This window comes from Nuphar pumila, chromosome 1, assembly GCF_984573655.1.
Source record: "Nuphar pumila chromosome 1, dmNupPumi1.hap1.1, whole genome shotgun sequence".
Lineage (NCBI taxonomy): Eukaryota > Viridiplantae > Streptophyta > Magnoliopsida > Nymphaeales > Nymphaeaceae > Nuphar > Nuphar pumila.
The window spans coordinates 8,876,778-8,896,096 of record NC_143249.1 but is presented as its reverse complement, the minus strand read 5'-3'; the positions used below and the strand labels follow the sequence as shown (position 1 = coordinate 8,896,096).

General features: G+C 37.8%; 1 protein-coding gene across 1 annotated transcript; it reads right to left on the bottom strand.

Moving 5' to 3' along the window:
- Nucleotides 1-12,582: 12,582 nt before the first annotated feature.
- Nucleotides 12,583-19,083, bottom strand: LOC149847894 (uncharacterized). Its single transcript, XM_090002642.1, has 5 exons — nucleotides 18,830-19,083; nucleotides 18,521-18,754; nucleotides 15,622-15,705; nucleotides 13,531-13,660; nucleotides 12,583-13,411 (listed from the first exon to the last, which is right to left on the bottom strand). Exons 1-5 carry the CDS (start codon nucleotides 19,081-19,083, stop codon nucleotides 12,839-12,841), a joined length of 1,275 nt encoding a protein of 424 aa, XP_089858768.1. The 3' UTR covers nucleotides 12,583-12,838.
- Nucleotides 19,084-19,319: the final 236 nt, after the last annotated feature.

Sequence of the window (19,319 nt, the reverse complement as noted above, 5' to 3'; positions counted from 1 at the left end):
AATGTCAAAGGTTTAGATGTTCGCAATGCTTTAGCCAAAACGACCAGACGTAGATCTTGGCCACTCATTGAGGCGGATGGAAGTCAATTTATTAACTTGTTCGAGCTTTATCGTCAGTATGGGACATACAAAGAAGTCAACACCCTATCAGGAGCAGCAAAAGAAAGAATTTAGCGCACTATGGTCCTATACACAGTAGGGTTAGCTTTCTTTTAAGATGGCCAAAATTTTGTTGATATCCGAGTTGTCCAACCCTTGCAAAGATGGGGGAGTCAGCAGACCCGTCGTCTCTCAATTTCCATGGCCGCCTTAGCTTTTATCTATCGTGGTCTTGTAAACACCCCAAATTTTCCTCATCCATTCTCAGACACACCCCTCTTGCAGATGCCAACCCTGATAGGTTAGTACAGGAGTTCAACCCTGAGTCTGTCTTAAAAAATTATCAATTTACACATTTTATTAGGAAAAATACCATTTTACCCCTAGGTCATCCTAGACCCAAGTCAGTCAAAGTCGACCAAGCTCATTCTTAAGCTCAGAATAGTTAGAATGTCAATCATTTCTAGCTCACCTTTTCCTTTTATAAGAAAAAAACAAACCATCTTTTAAAGCAAAAGGCACTAGAAATAAGAATCCCACTATGTTTTCTTCAAGAGGTACATGTTTGGTTGCATCCAAACGTGATTTGGAGTCTCATGCAAATGAGAGAATGAATCTCATTTGCACAACCAACCAAACATGTAATCTGGAATCTCAATCTGATTTGCATAGCCAACCAAACATGTGATCTGGAATCTCATGCAAATGAAAAATATAATGTGATTTTAAATCACATTCGGACTGAATCTCATGTGATTCAAAATCACATGGTGAAATATGTGATTTGAAATCATATGACTGTCCAAATCACATTTGTGAGTCCAAATGCAACCAAACATGCCTTAAATCTCTCGTACAACCATTTACAAGGTATTTCAAATTCGTAAAAGCTATACCTATCATTGTGAAACAAAATTCACCAAATTCATAAGACACATCCAAACAATAATAACAGAGAAAACAATATCACATCCTAACTTGTTTTTTTGTTTATTACATGGGAAAACATTTTTTTAATGATGGGGAACCCTCGCCAAAGCAATAAAAACCTTGGATGTGGCCCCACGATCACCCTGCTTTACACCTTTACCTTTGGAAACACTTGTTGGACTGGGAAAATATTGAGGTCAATCAATCACTCATTAGGGTATGTTTGATGGCTTGTTTAGGATTGGACAAAATGAACAAAAAAGACAAAACAAAACATTGCTTCTCTTCGTTTGGTAATAGCTTTACCAAGTCTAATGTTTGTTTGGACCGTACTTGGACGTTGTGTTCCGTAACAATTGAAGCTTCCTTCTTTGGTCTTATGGAGCAAGGAACACTCACTGTTGGTATTGAATTCTTGATGTCCTGAACATCTTAAGCCAACCCTAGGGCCGTCACTATTAGTTGCATATGGTATAGTGAATTAGTGGGGTATGACGGATTTACAACCCCTACTAGATCCGATAGGATACAGGTTTGGTAATCGATAAGGAGAACTAATTAAAGTTGGGCCCATATCGTCCGATTAATATATAGAGCTGGGTATGTTATTAGCACGAAGCCATGCCAAATAAATTTTTGAAAGAGAGAATTGAGGCCCTTCACAACCTTTTTGGGGATTTTAAAAATTTGTAAGAAGTGGAGTGCCGAGTAAGAGATATTAAAGTGAAAAAGGTTGATTCTACCCGCTCTAGAAAGCAAGCGAGAAGGAGAAAACTAATTTTTTTGAGTTATTCTATCTTCCACCGCGCTCCAATGTGACTCCCTAGATACCCCCAAGTGGAGTGGGAGGCCCAAATATTTCATTGGTAGAGACCCCGCTTCACAATTAAAAAATGTAGAGGCCATCCGTTGTGACTCCCACAGAGGTCATTGAACACCATAACTTGGGACTTACCCTCATTCATATGTAAGCCCAAAATTAGAGAGAAACATTGAAGAACCACCCAAATAGTCTACATTTTCTTTCTGATGCTTCTCCAAAAACCAATAAGTCGTATGCAAAGAGTAGGTGGGATATTGTGACTGAATCTAACACCTTACATCCATGGAAAACCCATTCCCTTGTCGCACTAGAAATTATCACTGAGAGTGCTTCCATAGTCACGATGAAGAGAAGAGGCGAAAGGGGGTCACCTTGTCGCAACCCTCTTTTAGGATTAAAAAAGTCTCCATTTAAGTGACACTGCTATCAAGGCGGTGGACAATAGCCCCACGATCCAATGCACTCATTTCTCACCAAACCACATCCTTTACTTACATCCCAACAAGAATCTCCAATCTATGGAATCAAATGCTTTTTCAAGATCTATTTTTAGCACAAAAGATTTTATACCTACTAACTTGATGGAATGGATGGTCTCATAAGCAATTACACAAGTGTCATGAAGGTGATGTCTGGGAATGAAAGCACATTGAGAATATGAGATGAGGTGCCCGATTACTTTTTTGATTCTTGATGCCAAAATTTTGGAAATGATTTTTAAGAGAGTACCCTTCAATATCCTCGGCTTGTGCATCCTTAATTAAGAATAAGAATAAGCATAGATTTGCTAAAGGCTCCCAAAATTTTTGCGTGATGGTAAAAGTCTATCATTTGCAGAAGATCCGCTTTGATAAATTTCCATGAGTGTTTAAAGAAATTGATGGGAATCCCATCAATTTCTGGAGACTTGCCATTGGGAAGAGGCGAAATGGCTAGCTTGATCTCATCGGTAGTGATCCCCCTTAAACTGCCCTCACTAATAGATTCAAAAGCCAAAAGAGAAATATCATACTCTGCAACCACCTCGTTGGAAAAACGTACCTTGAAAAAGCCAGAGGCATAAGGCAAGATAAGTGGACCGTCATGCAGGTCCCGTCAATCACCATGGATGGGATGCCATTCACTCTACGACTCGTAGAAGCCTTGAACATGAAAGAAGTGAGAGTTTGATTCCTCTGATTTGAGCCAATGTGGTTTGTCCCTTTATCTCCACCGTATGTATTATCACGTCCTCCATTCAGCAACAAGGCTAATCAAATTTTGTCGCTCCAATTTTAGATTTAATGACTCCACCACATCTTGTACCACTTCCTCATGAAGTTGTAAGGCCTTTAATTTGATTTTCTATTTATCTAGATCTTTGAATCTCGCAATGCTTTTTGACCAGCTCCATTCAATGAGTTTACCTCTCGCATGTTGAAGTTTAACATTGATTCTTTGGGCTGCCCACCCCCCCTCTAAGTGGGGTTAAATTCCACCATTCACGTAAGAGGTCTAAAAAATTGGGATCCTGAAGCCACTAAAGTTCAAAACGGAATCCTCGTTTCTGCCTTCCGCTGCCCTCGCCCCAAGACAACCATATTGCGGAGTGGTCGGACACTGAGATCGGGTTGGAAGTGGCTGACATGTCATGTAGTCATTCAATCATATTCATGGCAAATAAGAATCGATCAAGTTTTCTCATTACCAACAATGCCTGTTTGTTTGACCATGTGAATTGTAACCCTTGCATTGGGAGATTCGATAATTGAGAGTCCTACAAAAAAATTGCAAAGCGATGCATATTCCATGTGTACAATTGCACCCGATTTGAGTCCTCCAATCGAAGGATGGAGTTAAAAGTCACCTCCAATGCACTAATCCTTCGATAAAGACGGCTCCAAGCCATCTTTAATATTCCTCAATTTTGTCCAAAAAAGCTTTTTTAGTGCACTAGTGCATGACCATAAACCGTAGTAAGAAAAAATGGTTCATTCCTTCCTGCAACAGAAAATAGCGCAATTATAAAAAAGTTTCCCATATGGACCACACTTTCGTTCAACCCATCATTCCAAGGCATTAAACCCCCCCCGACCCATATGGACTCATGCTTGAAGAGCCATAGGCAGACCCGCCTTCCTGCATAGCCATTCCACCATACGCTACTCGCTCCTTCTACCCTGGCAATGTCATGAACGAATGCGGCATATGCATATGGTACATCCTTCTTATTACATCGGCATAGCTTCTGTTGCAGCCTTTCGAGACTTGGATCATCTGCGCAGCCATGTAAAGATGCAGTGTGACTCATCCTCTTTCGAAGCATACCAGCCAACGGAATTTTGGGTGATCAATGTTGGGAAAAATCGCGTGGGCCAAAATATGTTTAATCACACCTTATATGTTGTTCACACGTTATAGGTTGTCTAAGGTTAAAGCCCATATAAAGTGATCACATACGGTTGGGCCATATGATATCTCATATGGTATGGTCTTATTATGTGTAGAGACCTCATGTGCCCTTATCTATCAAATTCTAATTTTATAATGAGCTAAATTAGAAATAGACCCTAAGGTGGTTAGAATTAGGTTATTATTCTCTTCAGACTCCCCATCAACCTCAAGAAAAAATAGTCCCTCTCTCATAAGGTTTAGAGAAGAAGGCAAGGTCACGTATAGAGATGCTGGAAGATCATACCCATCATAGATCTACCAGAGCACCAATGGATTTAGGTACGCTTCTGCATCAAGATTTGGTTTTTGTTCTTTTTAATGATTTAGCACGAACAAGATTAACGATCTATTAAGATTTTTTGGTGGATTCAAAATCCAACAATTGGTATCAGAGCGGCTTGTTCTTGTTGAATCCTTGAAATATTCAATTTTTTATATATTTCATGCTTTTTCTGTTGGTGGCGACGATCTGTTTTGATCGGAGTCGGGGCATGGGTGGAGGAGGGTCGATCGATCATCTCCTTAGGGTTTTCAGACAGGCAGGAGGGCCAATCGACCCTCCCTCTTCTAAACATTGCATCACCGCCGACCGACAATGGGGTTTACCCCTGTTCGGTTTGTTGGACGGAAAGGGTCGTCAGACCCTTCCCCCTTCGGTTAGCCGAATGGGAAGGGCCGACAGGCCTTTCCCCCTTCAATGGACCAGATGAGAAGAGCTGATAGGCCTCTTTCCCTTCAATAGATCGAACGGGTGGGCCGTTTGGCCCTCCCTCGATTTTTTCTCTGCTCGTCAAACGACAAGAGAGGTCATCGCTCGCTCGATTCATCGAACGACAGTCAGTTCCCCTCATCAAGCCATCCGGCAGGGGGAGAGTCTTTGTTGGTCTGATCTTCGGATGATTGGAGTTCCCTCCTTCTTCTGCTCACCGAATGGTGGGAGGGCGGACGCCCATACAGACCCATCAATTCAAGGTCTGACCGCTATAGTGATTCGTAGGGCCGATATATGCTTATGTTGACCTGGTAACCTGGATCAGGTTCTTAAACCATTTCACTGTTTCGCTGGGTCGATCCAGTCTTCAGCTGACCCAATGATACAAGTGATTTGTGTTTTTCAGTCGAACTGATCCATCGACCTGGTTTGGTTCGGCTTTATGCCGACTCGACAGAAGAGACCAAATCGGCCATTAGGCCAGGTTCTGGTTTGACTTTTAGTCGACCGAGCCAGGGGCTGGATCAGCATCCATTTGATCGAGTCTAGGACCAATTCGACCCTCTATCTTGTTGGGTACTGGCCTCACTAGCGACCCGAGCTGTGTTTGGCACCTAGTCGGGGGTCGAGCCGACTTAAGTCTCATTCAGGGGTGAGGGGCCTGCTGACCCGGTTCAATCCCATTTGGTTGTGGGGATGAACTGAGTCGGGCGGTGTCATTGTGTGGGTCGGGCCCGGTTAGACCCGACCCAACCGCACAGGCCCGCACTCGGTTGTAATACTATTAGGTCTAACCCGTACCGAGTCAGGCCAATTTTGACTCGCAGATGGGTTCGGGCCGATCCTATGGGCCTGACCCGTGCATATGCCTTGTAATAAAAAAAATTATAAGGACTTTATTATTACATTCAGGGTTATTTGGTGTGCTTTATAGTTCCCTTTAGAGTGTCATCTTCGGTTATTTTTTGGCTCTATATAGATTATGATTGCATTTTCTTTTTGTTCATATGCATGTATTAACGTATTTGAACCATGATATTCTTTTTAGAATAAGGGTCCAATATTCTAATTGAGTTGATTGAAACAATATGTTACCAAACTAACCTCTCATATATAGATTGAATAATTTGGAATATTAAGATATTTGTATATTTCAGGTTTATGCGAATAGTGATTGATCTAAAGAAATATTACTATTTGGCCAAGCCCAAATATATATTTTTCAGTAATAAATATTGGATAATTGTATGATTTTTCATGTGAATAACGAGTCAGTCCAAAGAAAGGCTCATTGTTTGATAGGATTAATTATCCATGTTTGATTACTGTAACTAGAGTACCACTTACAAGTTGATATTTCTATCCAAAGACTAGGTATCAATGTTGTGCTGGGTATCTTGTGATGGGGTTCACCATAGTTTAAATATGTTATTTTATGTTAATGCATGTGAATGTATGTTAATTATAAGTTTGTTCTGTTCTTGATTCAGTAAATACTTTTGCTTCTACAATATCTGTAAATATAAATTTGATTCCTGTTTTAAGTGGTTCAAACTTCAAAAACTGGAAAGAGAATATTATGATTGTTCTCGGATGTATGGATTTAGATCTTGCGCTTTGAGAGGATCAACCACCTGCTCTTACGGATAGGAGTTTTGCTGAAGATAAAAGAAACTCTGAGTGGTGAGATCGATCTAATCACATGAGTCTTATGATCATGAAACATGCAATTTCGAAATTCTTCAGGGGCACTATGTCTAAAGAGGTTAATGCCAAGAGGTTCTTTGAGGAAATCGAAAAGCATTTTGCTAAAAGCGAAAAGGCTGAGACAAGTACTCTCCTTTCGAGTCTTGTTTCAATAAGGTATAAAGGTAAATAGAACATTAGGAGGTACATTATGAAAATGTCCCATCTTACTTCAAAACTAAAGACACTAAAGTTAGAGTTATATGAGGACTTGCTCGTGCACTTGGTTTTGATATCTCTTACTGCAAAATACAATCAGTTTAAGGTCAGTTATAACTGCTAGAAGGATAAATGAACTCTTAATGAGCTCATTTCTCACCGTGTACAAGAAGAGGAAAGGATGAAGCAAGAAAAGACAGAAAGTGCTCATTTGACAATAGCCTCTAAAGACAAGTTTAAGAAAAATAAAAAGAATACGAAAGCTGCAATGGACCCTCAATTATAGAAAAAACAAAAGAGACATCAGGATCCAAAGTTCAGTTGTTTCTTTTGTAAAGGGGAGGGTCACATGAAGAAGGACTATACCAAATATCATGCTTGGCGTGAAAAGAAAGATACACTCCTTGTTTTGGTTTATTCTGAGGTTAATTTAACTTCTATACCCAAACACACTTGGTGGATGGATTCTTGTGCTATCACTCACATAAGTGTATCTATGCAGGGTTGCCTAAGTTGTTGAACGGCAATTGATGCTGAAAAATTCATCTATATAGGTGATGGCAAATCAGTTCAAAGTTGAGGCAATATGAACTTTCAAGTTATTATTAAAGACTAGTAGTTATTTGGATTTGAAAAAAATATACATTGTACCATCTTTTATATGGAATTTGATTTCTATTTCTACATTAGACAAATCTGATTATTCTTGTTTATTTGAAAATAGTCAATTTAAATTATTTCTTGATTCAAATCTTATTGTGACCAGTTCTTTATCTGTGGTTAATAACCTATATTTACTTAATATTGTTGCCTCATATAATTTAACCTTGCATTTAAGTTCTCGTAGTACAAAATAAAAATTAACAAATGAAAATTCTGCTTTATTATAGCACAAACGCTTAGGTCATATTTCTAAACAAAGAATTGAAAGGCTTGTAACGAGTGAAATTTTTGATTCCCTTGATTTTCCTGACTTTTAAGTTTATGTTGAGTGTACCTAGATGACTATTCTCGTTATAGGTATCCATATTTAATTCATATAAAGTCTCAGTCCCTATATGTGTTCAAATCATTTAAGGCTGAAGTTGAAAACCAACTTGGCAAAAGGATTAAGGCCATTAGATCTGATATAAAATGTGAACAGGCAAAAAGCCTAGTACGAAGCATTTTCATATTTGAGGATGTCCAGTTGAGGCTAGGCCCTACATGCCACGTGAAAAGAAACTGAATTCAATAATGGTTAACTGCTATTTTGTTGGGTATTCTGAAAGATCTAGGGGTTATAAATTTTATGACCCTGTGAATAAGTCATTTTTTGAGACAAAAAATGTTTGTTTCTTTGAGGATGCTGAGTTTGGAGAGGGTGATAAGGTAAAAGACATTGCTTTTGAAGAAGAGTTTATTTCTCTTCCTACAGTTGTTGTTGACAATAATTAGATTTCTATTTTTGAAATTGTTCTAACAAATCCAGAACAAGGCAATGTTCTAGATCTCCCTATCCAAAATCAAGCTTTTACTCCTGGAGTATAAACTCAACAACCTCAAGAAACACCTCAAGTAACTCAAGAATAAGTGCCATTAAGGAAATCCAGTAGAGAAAGGAGAAGGGCAATTCCAGATGATTATATTATTTTTCTCCAAGAACATGATGGTGATACTGGCTTAAGAGAAGATGATCCAATCAACTTTCATCAAGCTATACAGAGTTCTAACTCTCAAAAGTGGATTGATGTAATGCATGAGGAGATTAAATCCATGAAAGACAATGACGTATGAGATCTTGTTCCATTACCTGAAGGTGTGAAACTCATTGGTTGCAAATGAATATTTAAAATCAAGAGGAATTCAATGGGTAATATGAAAAGATATAAGATACGTCTTGTTGCAAAAAGGTTTACTCAAAGGGTAGGCATTGACTATAGAGAGACTTTTTGTCTAGTTTCTACGAAAGACTCTTTCAAAATTATGTTGGCACTTGTGGCTTATTATGATTTGGAGCTGCATCAGATGGATGTAAAGATTGCATTCCTTAATAGTGACATTAATGAGACAATATATATGGTACAACCAGAATATTTTGTCTCAAGCAATGCAAAAAAAATGGTTTGCAAATTAAAGAAATCCATCTATGGACTTAAGTAAGCTTTTCGTCAATGGTATCATAAATTTTATCAAGTTGTCATCTTATTTGGTTTTGAGATGAATGTGGTTGATGAATGCATATACCATAAATTTAGTGAGAGTAAATTTATTTTTCTGGTTTTATATGTTGATGACATGTTACTTGCTAGTAATGATATAGGCATACTGCACGAAACCAAGAGATTTCTGACAAAGAAATTTGAAATGAATGATCTTGGTGACACCTCTTTTATATTAGGGATCTAGATACATCGAGATCGTTCTCGAGATATTCTTGAATTATCGTAAAAGAGCTATATCGAAAGGATTCTAGATAAATATGGCATGAAGGATTGTAAACCAGGTGATACCCCTGTTGCCAAGGGAGACAAGTTTAGTCTCGCTTAGTGCCCTAAACACCAGTTTGAAGTTAAGGATATGAAACTGATTTCCTATGCATCTGCTGTGGGGAGTCTTAGGTATGCTCAAGTGTGTACACATTCAGATATAACATACATTGTTGGGATGTTAGGCAGATATCTCAGTAACCTAGGTATGGATAATTGGAAATCAACCAAACAAGTTATGCAGTACTTGCAGAGAACAAAAGGTTACATGTTCATATACAGAAAGTCAGATCAGTTGGAGATCATTGGGTATTCTGATTCTGACTTTGCTGGATGCCAAGACAGTCGCAGATCCACGTTAGGTTATATTTTTCTGTTGGCCGATGGAGTGATTTCTTGGAGGAGTGCCAAGCAGACACTCATTGCTTCTTCCACTATGACAACAAAGTTCGTAGCCTGTTATGAGGCATCCCATAATGAAATATGGTTATGCAACTTTGTCTCAAGACTGTAGATTTTGGATAATGTTGAGAGACGGCTAAAGTTATTTTATGACAATAATTTGACAATGTTATATTTCAACAACAACAAAAGCTCATCGAAGTCAAAGTATATTGACATCAAGTTTCTTATTGTTAAAGAAAGAGTGCAGAATGGTCAGATATCAATAGAACATATTGGCACAAACTCCATGATTGTGGATCCTCTTACCAAAGGTTTACCACCCAAGGTCTTTCACGAGCATACTGCTCAATTGGGTGTTATATCATTTAATGATATGCTGGTTTAGTGAGAGTTTGTATTTGAACGTTCTATGATATAATAAAGTATCATTTGATTACTTCAGTATAAAGTTCAGGTTTCAATTTCATTCTATACTCATTTATTGTGATCTCACTAAAGAATAAGTAATGACCAGTTCCATACTAATCTGTCATTTGGTTATGTCAATATATGTGATCATTGATGGGTCCAATTACAATATTTATAATGAAGACCGCTTTGGTTCTATGTAGACATGATTAGTGAACCAGATTGTTAGAGATATTGTTTGATAAGACAATGTTTTTGAGCTCATAAGGTTATAATGCATGATTATAAGGTGACATATGTGGCTCAAGTGAGAGATTGTTGAGAAAAATCGTGTGGGCCTACATATGTTTAATCACACGTTATAGGTTGTATAAGGTTAAGGCCCATATAAAGTGATCACATACGGTTGGGCCATATGATATCTCATATGGTACGATCTTATTATGTGTAGAGACCTCATGTACCTTTATCTGTCAATTTTTAATTTTATGATGGGCTAAATTGGATATAGACCCTAAGGTGGTTACAATTAAGTTATGGTCCCCAAACCATATATAGTTGCTATTTTCTTCAGGCTCCGCCAGTCTCATCTCCTCTCACACAGTGTTCCCCTCCTACCGGGTCTATCCCTGACCTCTTCTTTCTCTCTCTCTCTCTCACCCATGAACATCCACGATAGAACAGATTCAAAAGTTGTGCTTCACAGCAGCCCTAGTGAGCCAATCCTTGAAAACAGAAAAAAGCTTTTTGGATATCATGGCAACCAAACCAAGTGTGTGTGTGAGGCAAATTGGAACTTTGAGTGGATTGGTACAATGAGATTCTATCCCCAGTCCATGAGATGGCACTAAGTCAAAAACACTGCATCTGAATGTCAAAATTGGTTAGGTGCCCACCAACATTATCAGGCAATGGGAATATACATGTTAAGATGCTCTGCAGCTGATTAATGCGATGACGCTGCTTTTGGAAGTGATGTTCGAGTGGAAAATCATCCATTATTGGGGTTGACACAGGCACAGCTAAAGAAGTCATCAATACACATGCGCATATGAACCACAAGAACAAAGAATTCAGCCATGTGTTGATTTCAGCATGATGCTTTGGGCCATTTGAACCATTTGAACCATCACCATCTTTATGAATTGTGAGCTTTTTATTTTTTCGACAATTTTAAAAGATCAAGTCATGGTATATTGGCAAAGATTAAACCTACCATGCTAAACATACACTCTGTATGATATCATGGTTTAGATCCAAAATAGTTTTTCATAGTAAAACTGTGATAAATCAGTCTTCCAATTGGAGGTTATATCACTTAAACATGGAAGGTTCTGAAAGTTTTTTGAATCATCCGAATGGGCGCCGTGATAGGTTTTGGAAAATCACATTTTGACTGACACTTGAGTGAAAAATATGTCCAGAAGGTTCTGAAAGTTTCCTCTCAAATAACTCTTTGTTTGAATTTCAAAGCAAGGAAAGACAAAATGGGCACCGTGATAGTTTTTGGAAAATCACATTGACTGGCAATTGAGTTTGAAAAATATGTCCAGAAGGTTCTGAAAGTTATCTCAAATAACTCTGCTTGAATTTCAAAGCAAGGAAAGCTTTATACATCTCATAGCATGACATTGTGGAATTTGTTTCTGGGAACCACCTTGGAGGCTTGGATCAAGGTGTCATTAGCCTCATTACACATGGCATTCACCCCAAGATCAAATGAGATTGCTTGATGGTTAGGTTGCACTATCATAACCGAAGGGTCTCAGGTTCGAAATTCATCATCCTGCAACTTGCCTATAAAAAAAGTTCATTCATCCACCCTGTGGATGGTAGGATGCTCATTTTTTGTACACTTACAAACAAAATAGTAACTACAGTGAACCAAAATCATCACGAATTATCATAAACTTGACATATATTGCACTAATTCCAGTTCATAAGATTCTTATAAAAAAATGCAGTTCATAAGATGCAATCATCATGGCACATTTCGTATTTGCCATAGCTCGGTTCCTGCATTTTAGATACTGAAAAGCTTGAGATTGCTTTTCAAAGAACATTGAATTAATTGATGGTATCATGGTAATCAATTTGAAGTATGCTGAATGTGTGAACCATCACAATCATATCCTAGACTGATTTGATTGTTAACTGCAAACCTAATTGCATATGATAAAGCATAATAAATACTAAATAGTTCAGTACATTGCCTGCAGTTTTTCTTAAGCCATTTCAAGGATGCCACAAGGTTGTACCTGTTAGGTAGATCCTAAACCAAAGGCACCCTGTCTGAATGGAGTCAAATATTAAAGGTAAATTTTAAAGACAGCCCAACTTAATACATATTTACAGGCATGGTGTCCCTATGTTCTGCTGGTAACTCTATATGAGACAACATATTCTATGAAGCATTTCACTTGTATATCCATATATAACAAGTCACTCGCACATGGCAACACAAGAAAGGTATCTGCATCCGAAAAAGCACATAAACATGTTAAACTAAAGCCAAAATGGATTCACTAATGAGATCCTTGAATCACCAGACGACCAGCCCATATTCTGTTGATCACAAAATGGGTCATCAGTTTCTATAAGCATGAAAACTAATTCAAAATTCTGGACCCCCTGTACTTCTGGAAAGTCTATTGTTTAACTATTAGACTGATTATGCCTCTTTCTGAGTCTCCCAGCAATGCTATCTGGGTTTGCAGTTCTCTGTCCTGAGCCATTTTGGTTGCGATTTAGCTTAAGCTTTCGGCTGTTCTCTGGAGTTGTAGGATTACATGCATCTGATATATTTGATTCTTCTTTCTCTATTGGACCCTTGGAATTACTACAAGCAATCTCTCTGACAATTTCACAATTACTCTGCAAGTTTTCGGCAATTACATTGTGATGAGAGTCATGGTCACCTTGTGACTTCAGATCAGAGGGGAGTTTTTTCCAATTAGCATGATCAGTATCAGTAAATGCAGTCACAGCATCCTCATTCTGTTGACTGATCAGATCTGTATCAGTAACTGCAGGATAATCATGAGCATTTTCTGGCTCCAAATGAGGGGATTCTTTTTGTTGACTGATGAAATTCATCTCAGTAGATGCATTCTGAGATTCTTGATCATTTTCTGGCTTTAAACTAGAGGGCTCGTCTTCATTCTCCGAGTTAGATCGTCGAGTTTGTATGAGATAATGAGCAACAGATTTGAACCCAAGGCTTGTAATCTAGAGAACTCGTGACAAAATTAGCTTTATGCTAGCAGTGTAAAATGGATGAAACAAAGAAATAAAATATGAAATGCATTAGAACAAACAGCAAGTTTTTTGTGTGTTTAGAAACATACTCTCTTGTAAAGAGGTCCTGTGGGAAGCCAGCCTTTCTTGATCCGGCACAAACTACAGTTGCAAATTCCACGGCAGACAGGGCAAATCCATCCAGGTGTCATGTTGGCCTCTAGTACATTTTCACCATATCTAATAACAGATTGCAGAAGCAAATAAAATTATTCCTCTATCAATAAATGAGCTTGCAGTTAAGAGGATTAGAGCAGCATGCTGTTCATTGCTTGACTCATGATTTTAGATGCTATCGAACTACTAGCTATAGGCAGTTTCAGACTTTCCACACTGGGAACTGTTTTCATGTTACCAGAAGAACATCATTAATTATACCCATTACCAGATCATTATCCAGTGAGAAGATGAGGGTGGCCACATTTATGCAGGTTTCCTTGCATGAAAGGATAAACCTTAACATAAAACTCACAGCCAACACCAAAGTTGAGAACAAATTATCTGGTTGGCACTCCCTGAACATCTGATTTATTGGGAGCTTTAGACCAATATGACTTAATTGGTCATTTTAAATATGTTCTTCATGTTAATAAAATTGAATTATAAATGTAACTGCATCTCCATGTCAGAGTCCTATGACATTGAAATAGTTAACAAGAAATAATTACGAGCTTACACCTAAAATTATGTTCAAGAGATTGATCGCATGATTATGGACTTCCTGAAGAAGACATGAACTTAGAAGTTAGTCGCACAAATACTCCTATATTGCAGTGCTGGATGATTACTATTCTTTCCAACTTAGGCATATTTGTGACTGCAAAATGGACAGTCAAGTTGCATAAAAGTTTAAATTGTTGGTTTTCAAAAGCATTAAATTTGCTAATGCAATATGCATGTTTAAGTAAAATATATCTGCTGCTATTGCCTCCCTTTCATTAAAAAAGTGTCACTGAAAAAAAAATATCATGTTGTCTTGTATACAAGATATTTGTAAACTAGAATATAGAGATACGAAAATTCACTATAAACCAACTACATAGCTAGCTATCTTTTCTATACGTGCTTCTTCTGCAGTTTTATTTTTCTTCTATCTAGGAAGTAGTCTATATTGACACTTGCCAGTAATACCATGTTAAATAAAATAATCAACCAGGTCCAACTTGATGGTCATTAGGTCAGGTGCACTATGAAGATTTCTTGTTTCCGTCTCTTTTTGACATGTGATGGTATGATTTTAAAGTTAGTAATTTGTCGTAATGGGTAGGGATGTAAACAGGTTGGATTCGATTCAGATGTGCCTTATACCAAATCCGACTAACTGGGTCTCATTCAATTGGATTCAGATTCAAATCCGGAGTCGGACATAAAATTTCTCAATTAACAAAATAAGAACTGAATTCGAACCCGAAGTCCAATTCTAAGAAAAGTCAAAGCTGTGTCTCTCTATTACAGAGAATGCATGCACAATGCTTATACACGTGATATAAGATTTCTGAAAATGTTACTGTGCATTTATTGCAATTACAAGGGGGAGTGACACATCAGCACAAGATTTTTAAAACCTTTTTGAGTGCAATTTACATTTAGAGAAGTAAACACTCTGCAACCATGTTATGCATGCCTAGGCATAACTCTGGCCTAGTCATGCACCTTCTTTTGATTAGTCAAATGAGCATTGACTTCAACTGTTCAACATTATACCCAGGTGAGTATGATGCTTCATAGAACTAAGACCCTGACGAACAACTTAAAACCAACTTTGCAAGTTCGACTACATAGTTTGCTACCAAAGCTTACACCGTGCAATTCAAAGTTATAAAATTGCAAAGATCATGTATGACTTCTTCATCTTGTTTTCGAGAAACTCATGACAGCACAACTCTAGAGCATATCAGGCCAAAATTATTCAAGTGAACTAGTTAACCTATCAATGTAATTAAAACAAGAAAAAAAATTACAAGAACAAACAATGTCTGCAACGTAAATGGATTGAATAATAATAAACCCTATGGTTGGCAATTGCATTTATAACCCATATGGATTACAGAAAGGATAAAAATCCATCATGAAACACAAGAAAAAAGTTCAAGAGGCTTCATGAACTATTTCTAAAGGAAATATAAAATGCCAGAGCTTACCTCATATACAAACAATCGCCACAAAACTGACCCTGTACTAGCTTGCATTTGATACAGTATGTACGATGCCCAAGAGTTTTCTGCCTGAAATATAGTAGCACATTTATATACTAAATCTATAATCAAAATGGCCCAATAAAAGTTGAACCCAAATTCTATTGCCATTTAGGGGAAAAAATACTATATGCACACAAACATAACAATCAACTTCTGATGTCTTTTCCTGTCAGAAGATTTTAGAGGATGCAATATCACTCTTTGATTCACAACACAAAACCTGCTCTGCTATCACCTGAATACCTACACATAAAAATTGCACCACTGAAGAGCACAACCAATTCTGGACCATTTGACAAGTTCTTAGCTAAATTTTCAAAACTGGCCCATGTAGCTAATCTGTATAAATGCAAGGATGCAGATATGGATGTCATGCCTTAAAGAAGAGTTCTCCATTCCCAATTATAGACTGTAAGGTAGAGATACATTGGCCTTTATCCCAGTCCCATAAGACAGCTTCTGAACCATGACCATTTGCATGGGACTGCTACAATGGATGACACTCATTCACTAGAAAGACTCTGTCTTTTGTTCATTGTGTTTGTATCCAATTGATGAAGCGACATCAGAATGTTAAACAAGTCAGCAACAGACGCTAGGTTCATTTGAGAAGTAAAATATGAGATGTTTCTCATACCAACGATCAAAGTTCAAACTCATCTCTTGTAAACATTACTTAGTAGTAGCCATAATACATGCATTCTCCTTAAAGGCTGGTATTTCTTGCATCATGTCTTCATTTTCACAATTTAGGATCTAATGCTCACAACTGTCAACAAAGATGGAAGTATACTTCCATGATATACATGGATCAGACTTTGATCTTCATAGCTTTGGATGAAGACGCCCAAAACTATATCCATGAGGGTAATGGAAGGATGTAGAAATATGGTGGGTTCGCTTTGACTAATAATGTAAAAGGGTAATCTAGCACAGTGATTTTAGCTAATCAAGGTTCAAACAAAAATAAATAGGGTTAATCGAAAACATTAGGCATCTTATCTCATTTTGGAATTTCAGCTAAAAGATAAGTCTCTAAATGGAGAATTTTCCTAAATATTAGCATATGCATCTTTAAGCATATGATGAGAAGCTCCACAATCAAGCAGATTCAGCCACATGATGAAAAGAAAGTGCAAAACAAGATAACAATGAGAAGAAAAAGCAAGAATAAGAAGAGGACAATTAGGTCTGCCAGATGCGAAGTTTGATCAACAATTTTGCATTCTCTGTAACATCCTACATTGTAAAAATCAGATCTAACTAGAGCCAAGTAGAGGCATATGAAATAATTGATAGGATACCCACAATAAAACAAATACATAAAAGAAGCTATACTATGATGTAGTATGTTATTTCGGTGAAAACAAAACGCCACTGCACAAGTCAACAGAGTGGCAATGTTTAATTGATTTACCAAATCCTGAGAAGATGCATAATTCACCCTGCGCATTTTTGGGTATTTTAGTGAAGTTGTTTATATCATATCTTAAAACATTCTCCATGAACTAAATGAGTTTTATGTATCATCCAGAGATATTATTAAGCCATTTAACTATCCCACACGATTATAAATCCATCATGGTCATATCAATGAAGCTATACTGCATGTTCATTAAGATATCTATTAGTTCAAAACTTAAGATAAAAAGGTAAGAGCTTATAAGGTTTTGATAATAAGATAAAATAAGATATCACAACTCAAATAAATTCATTTCAAACCTTCTTGATGAATTTGATACGGGTAGGTTTGGAGAAGAACCACCAATGAGCATTACATCAATTTCTGGCATTTAATTTTGGCGTACTTAAACCATTTTTCACAAGGCAAAAGTTTTCAAACTAGTAACTCTCACTAAACAAGAAAGATTCCGGATGGAAAAAGTGGCCATGCTGGTATTTATTTATTCCACAAGATAAGATCCCACTCTAACACTTCAGAAGTACCACTGAATCAAGGTAAAAAACAATAGGATTATTACCTTGAAGGAAATATTTTATGAAGTATGAACCATGCAAAATGTGGACCACCAAAAATAGGATGTGGCTATTGTTAACCTTCGTTGAATAGTGATGATGTTGAGATAGGACAGTGGAACTGTGGAAGGTGAAACTTAAGTTAAAGAGTTAAAAGCTTCAAAACTGTAGCTTTATTGGAAATGATGGTAAACAGCTGGTTCCAAGAATCAAGCTAAGGCTTTCAGCAGTTATTCTTTCAACTTGTGATGGGTACTTTTCTTTTATCTTTACATGGACCCACAAGGATATTGAATATATAGGGAGGGTAAAGTATTTCTATAGAATTTTACCATCAGCACCATACCTATTACAGTAGACACCAATGTGATCCATGGTGAGAAAGGCGAGGTTTACCCCAAGGAGTCGCTTCTCTTCTTTCTGAGATGGTTTGTTCTTTAATGCCCGCTTATGGCTTCTATAGTCTAACTATGTTAAGCAGCAAGCAATGCACATTTAATAAAAAAGACATCAGGGAGAAAGCTATTGCTACTGATGACTGATAGAACCGGGTCGGAGACTTAATCAAGCAGTTATGTGAAAATACATCAACAACAAAAGGGATCGATTCTTCCATCACGGGTTACGTGATCGCAAGAAAATGAGCTATATCTCTGTTGAAATCCAAATGCAATCAGGGTTCACAAGTCTCTGATGTAAAAGAAAATGGAAATTAGCTTTCCAACCACAAGGAAATCGTCAATAAAAGTTCAGTTTCAGCTAGCTGAGAAGTTAAAAATCAAGTAATTAAAGCCATATTAATCATTATAAGGACGCCAGTGATCGATAAAGCATTGCAAAAAGAATCAAAACAGAGAACCCTAACCGGCATTGATGGCAAGTTTTCCCATTGACCGGATCGTAAATGCGTTTCCTGTCGCTCCCGTACCCATCCTGAAAGAGAACCCAGGCGTTCTCGCAAGACCCAAGCAATTTCTCGTGCTCATCGGTATACACTTCCGGCACCAACCCTTCATGGATCAGAACTCGTTCACTTTTTGATTGCTCTTCTTTTGCGGGGAGCAGTTCCGAATAATTCACCGGAGACACATTCTGCAATCTATTGCCGAAAGATGGGGAATGATGGCGCAGATCGAAATGCTGGCGAAAAGAATTTGGGGGGGTTTCCACGTACCTTGAAGAACGCCTAGTAGGCAAACTATTTGGACTTCTTGGGGACAAGTGGGTCGTCTTTGTGATGGTCCTCCTGGGTGATTTTGGGGTTGGAGGGTCGACGGTCAGGCTGGTGATCCCCAACTGGTGCATCCTCTGCAAGTTTTCCTTGATTCGCTCCTTCCTGTAGTCTTCATAGTTTGCTGAGGAACTCTTGGGATCCTGTTTGGTACTTCCTGAGCTCTCTTTCCGAGCTCTTGACATGAATGCCACCATCTCTTCTTCTTCTTCTTCTTCTTACTCTCTCTCTCTCTCTCTTTGAGAAGAAAGGCAAAACTCTTTCTCTCCAACGGTCGAGAATTTAGATTTGAATTTGGGGAAGGTCTGTGAGAGGGAAGAAATACCCAAACACCCAACTCTAAGACTTCAGAGAGTCGGACTCTAGCGTGTTACTGAATCTTAAGACAAAATGACCATTTTATTCTTGGGATGAGACATTGCAAACGTGGGAT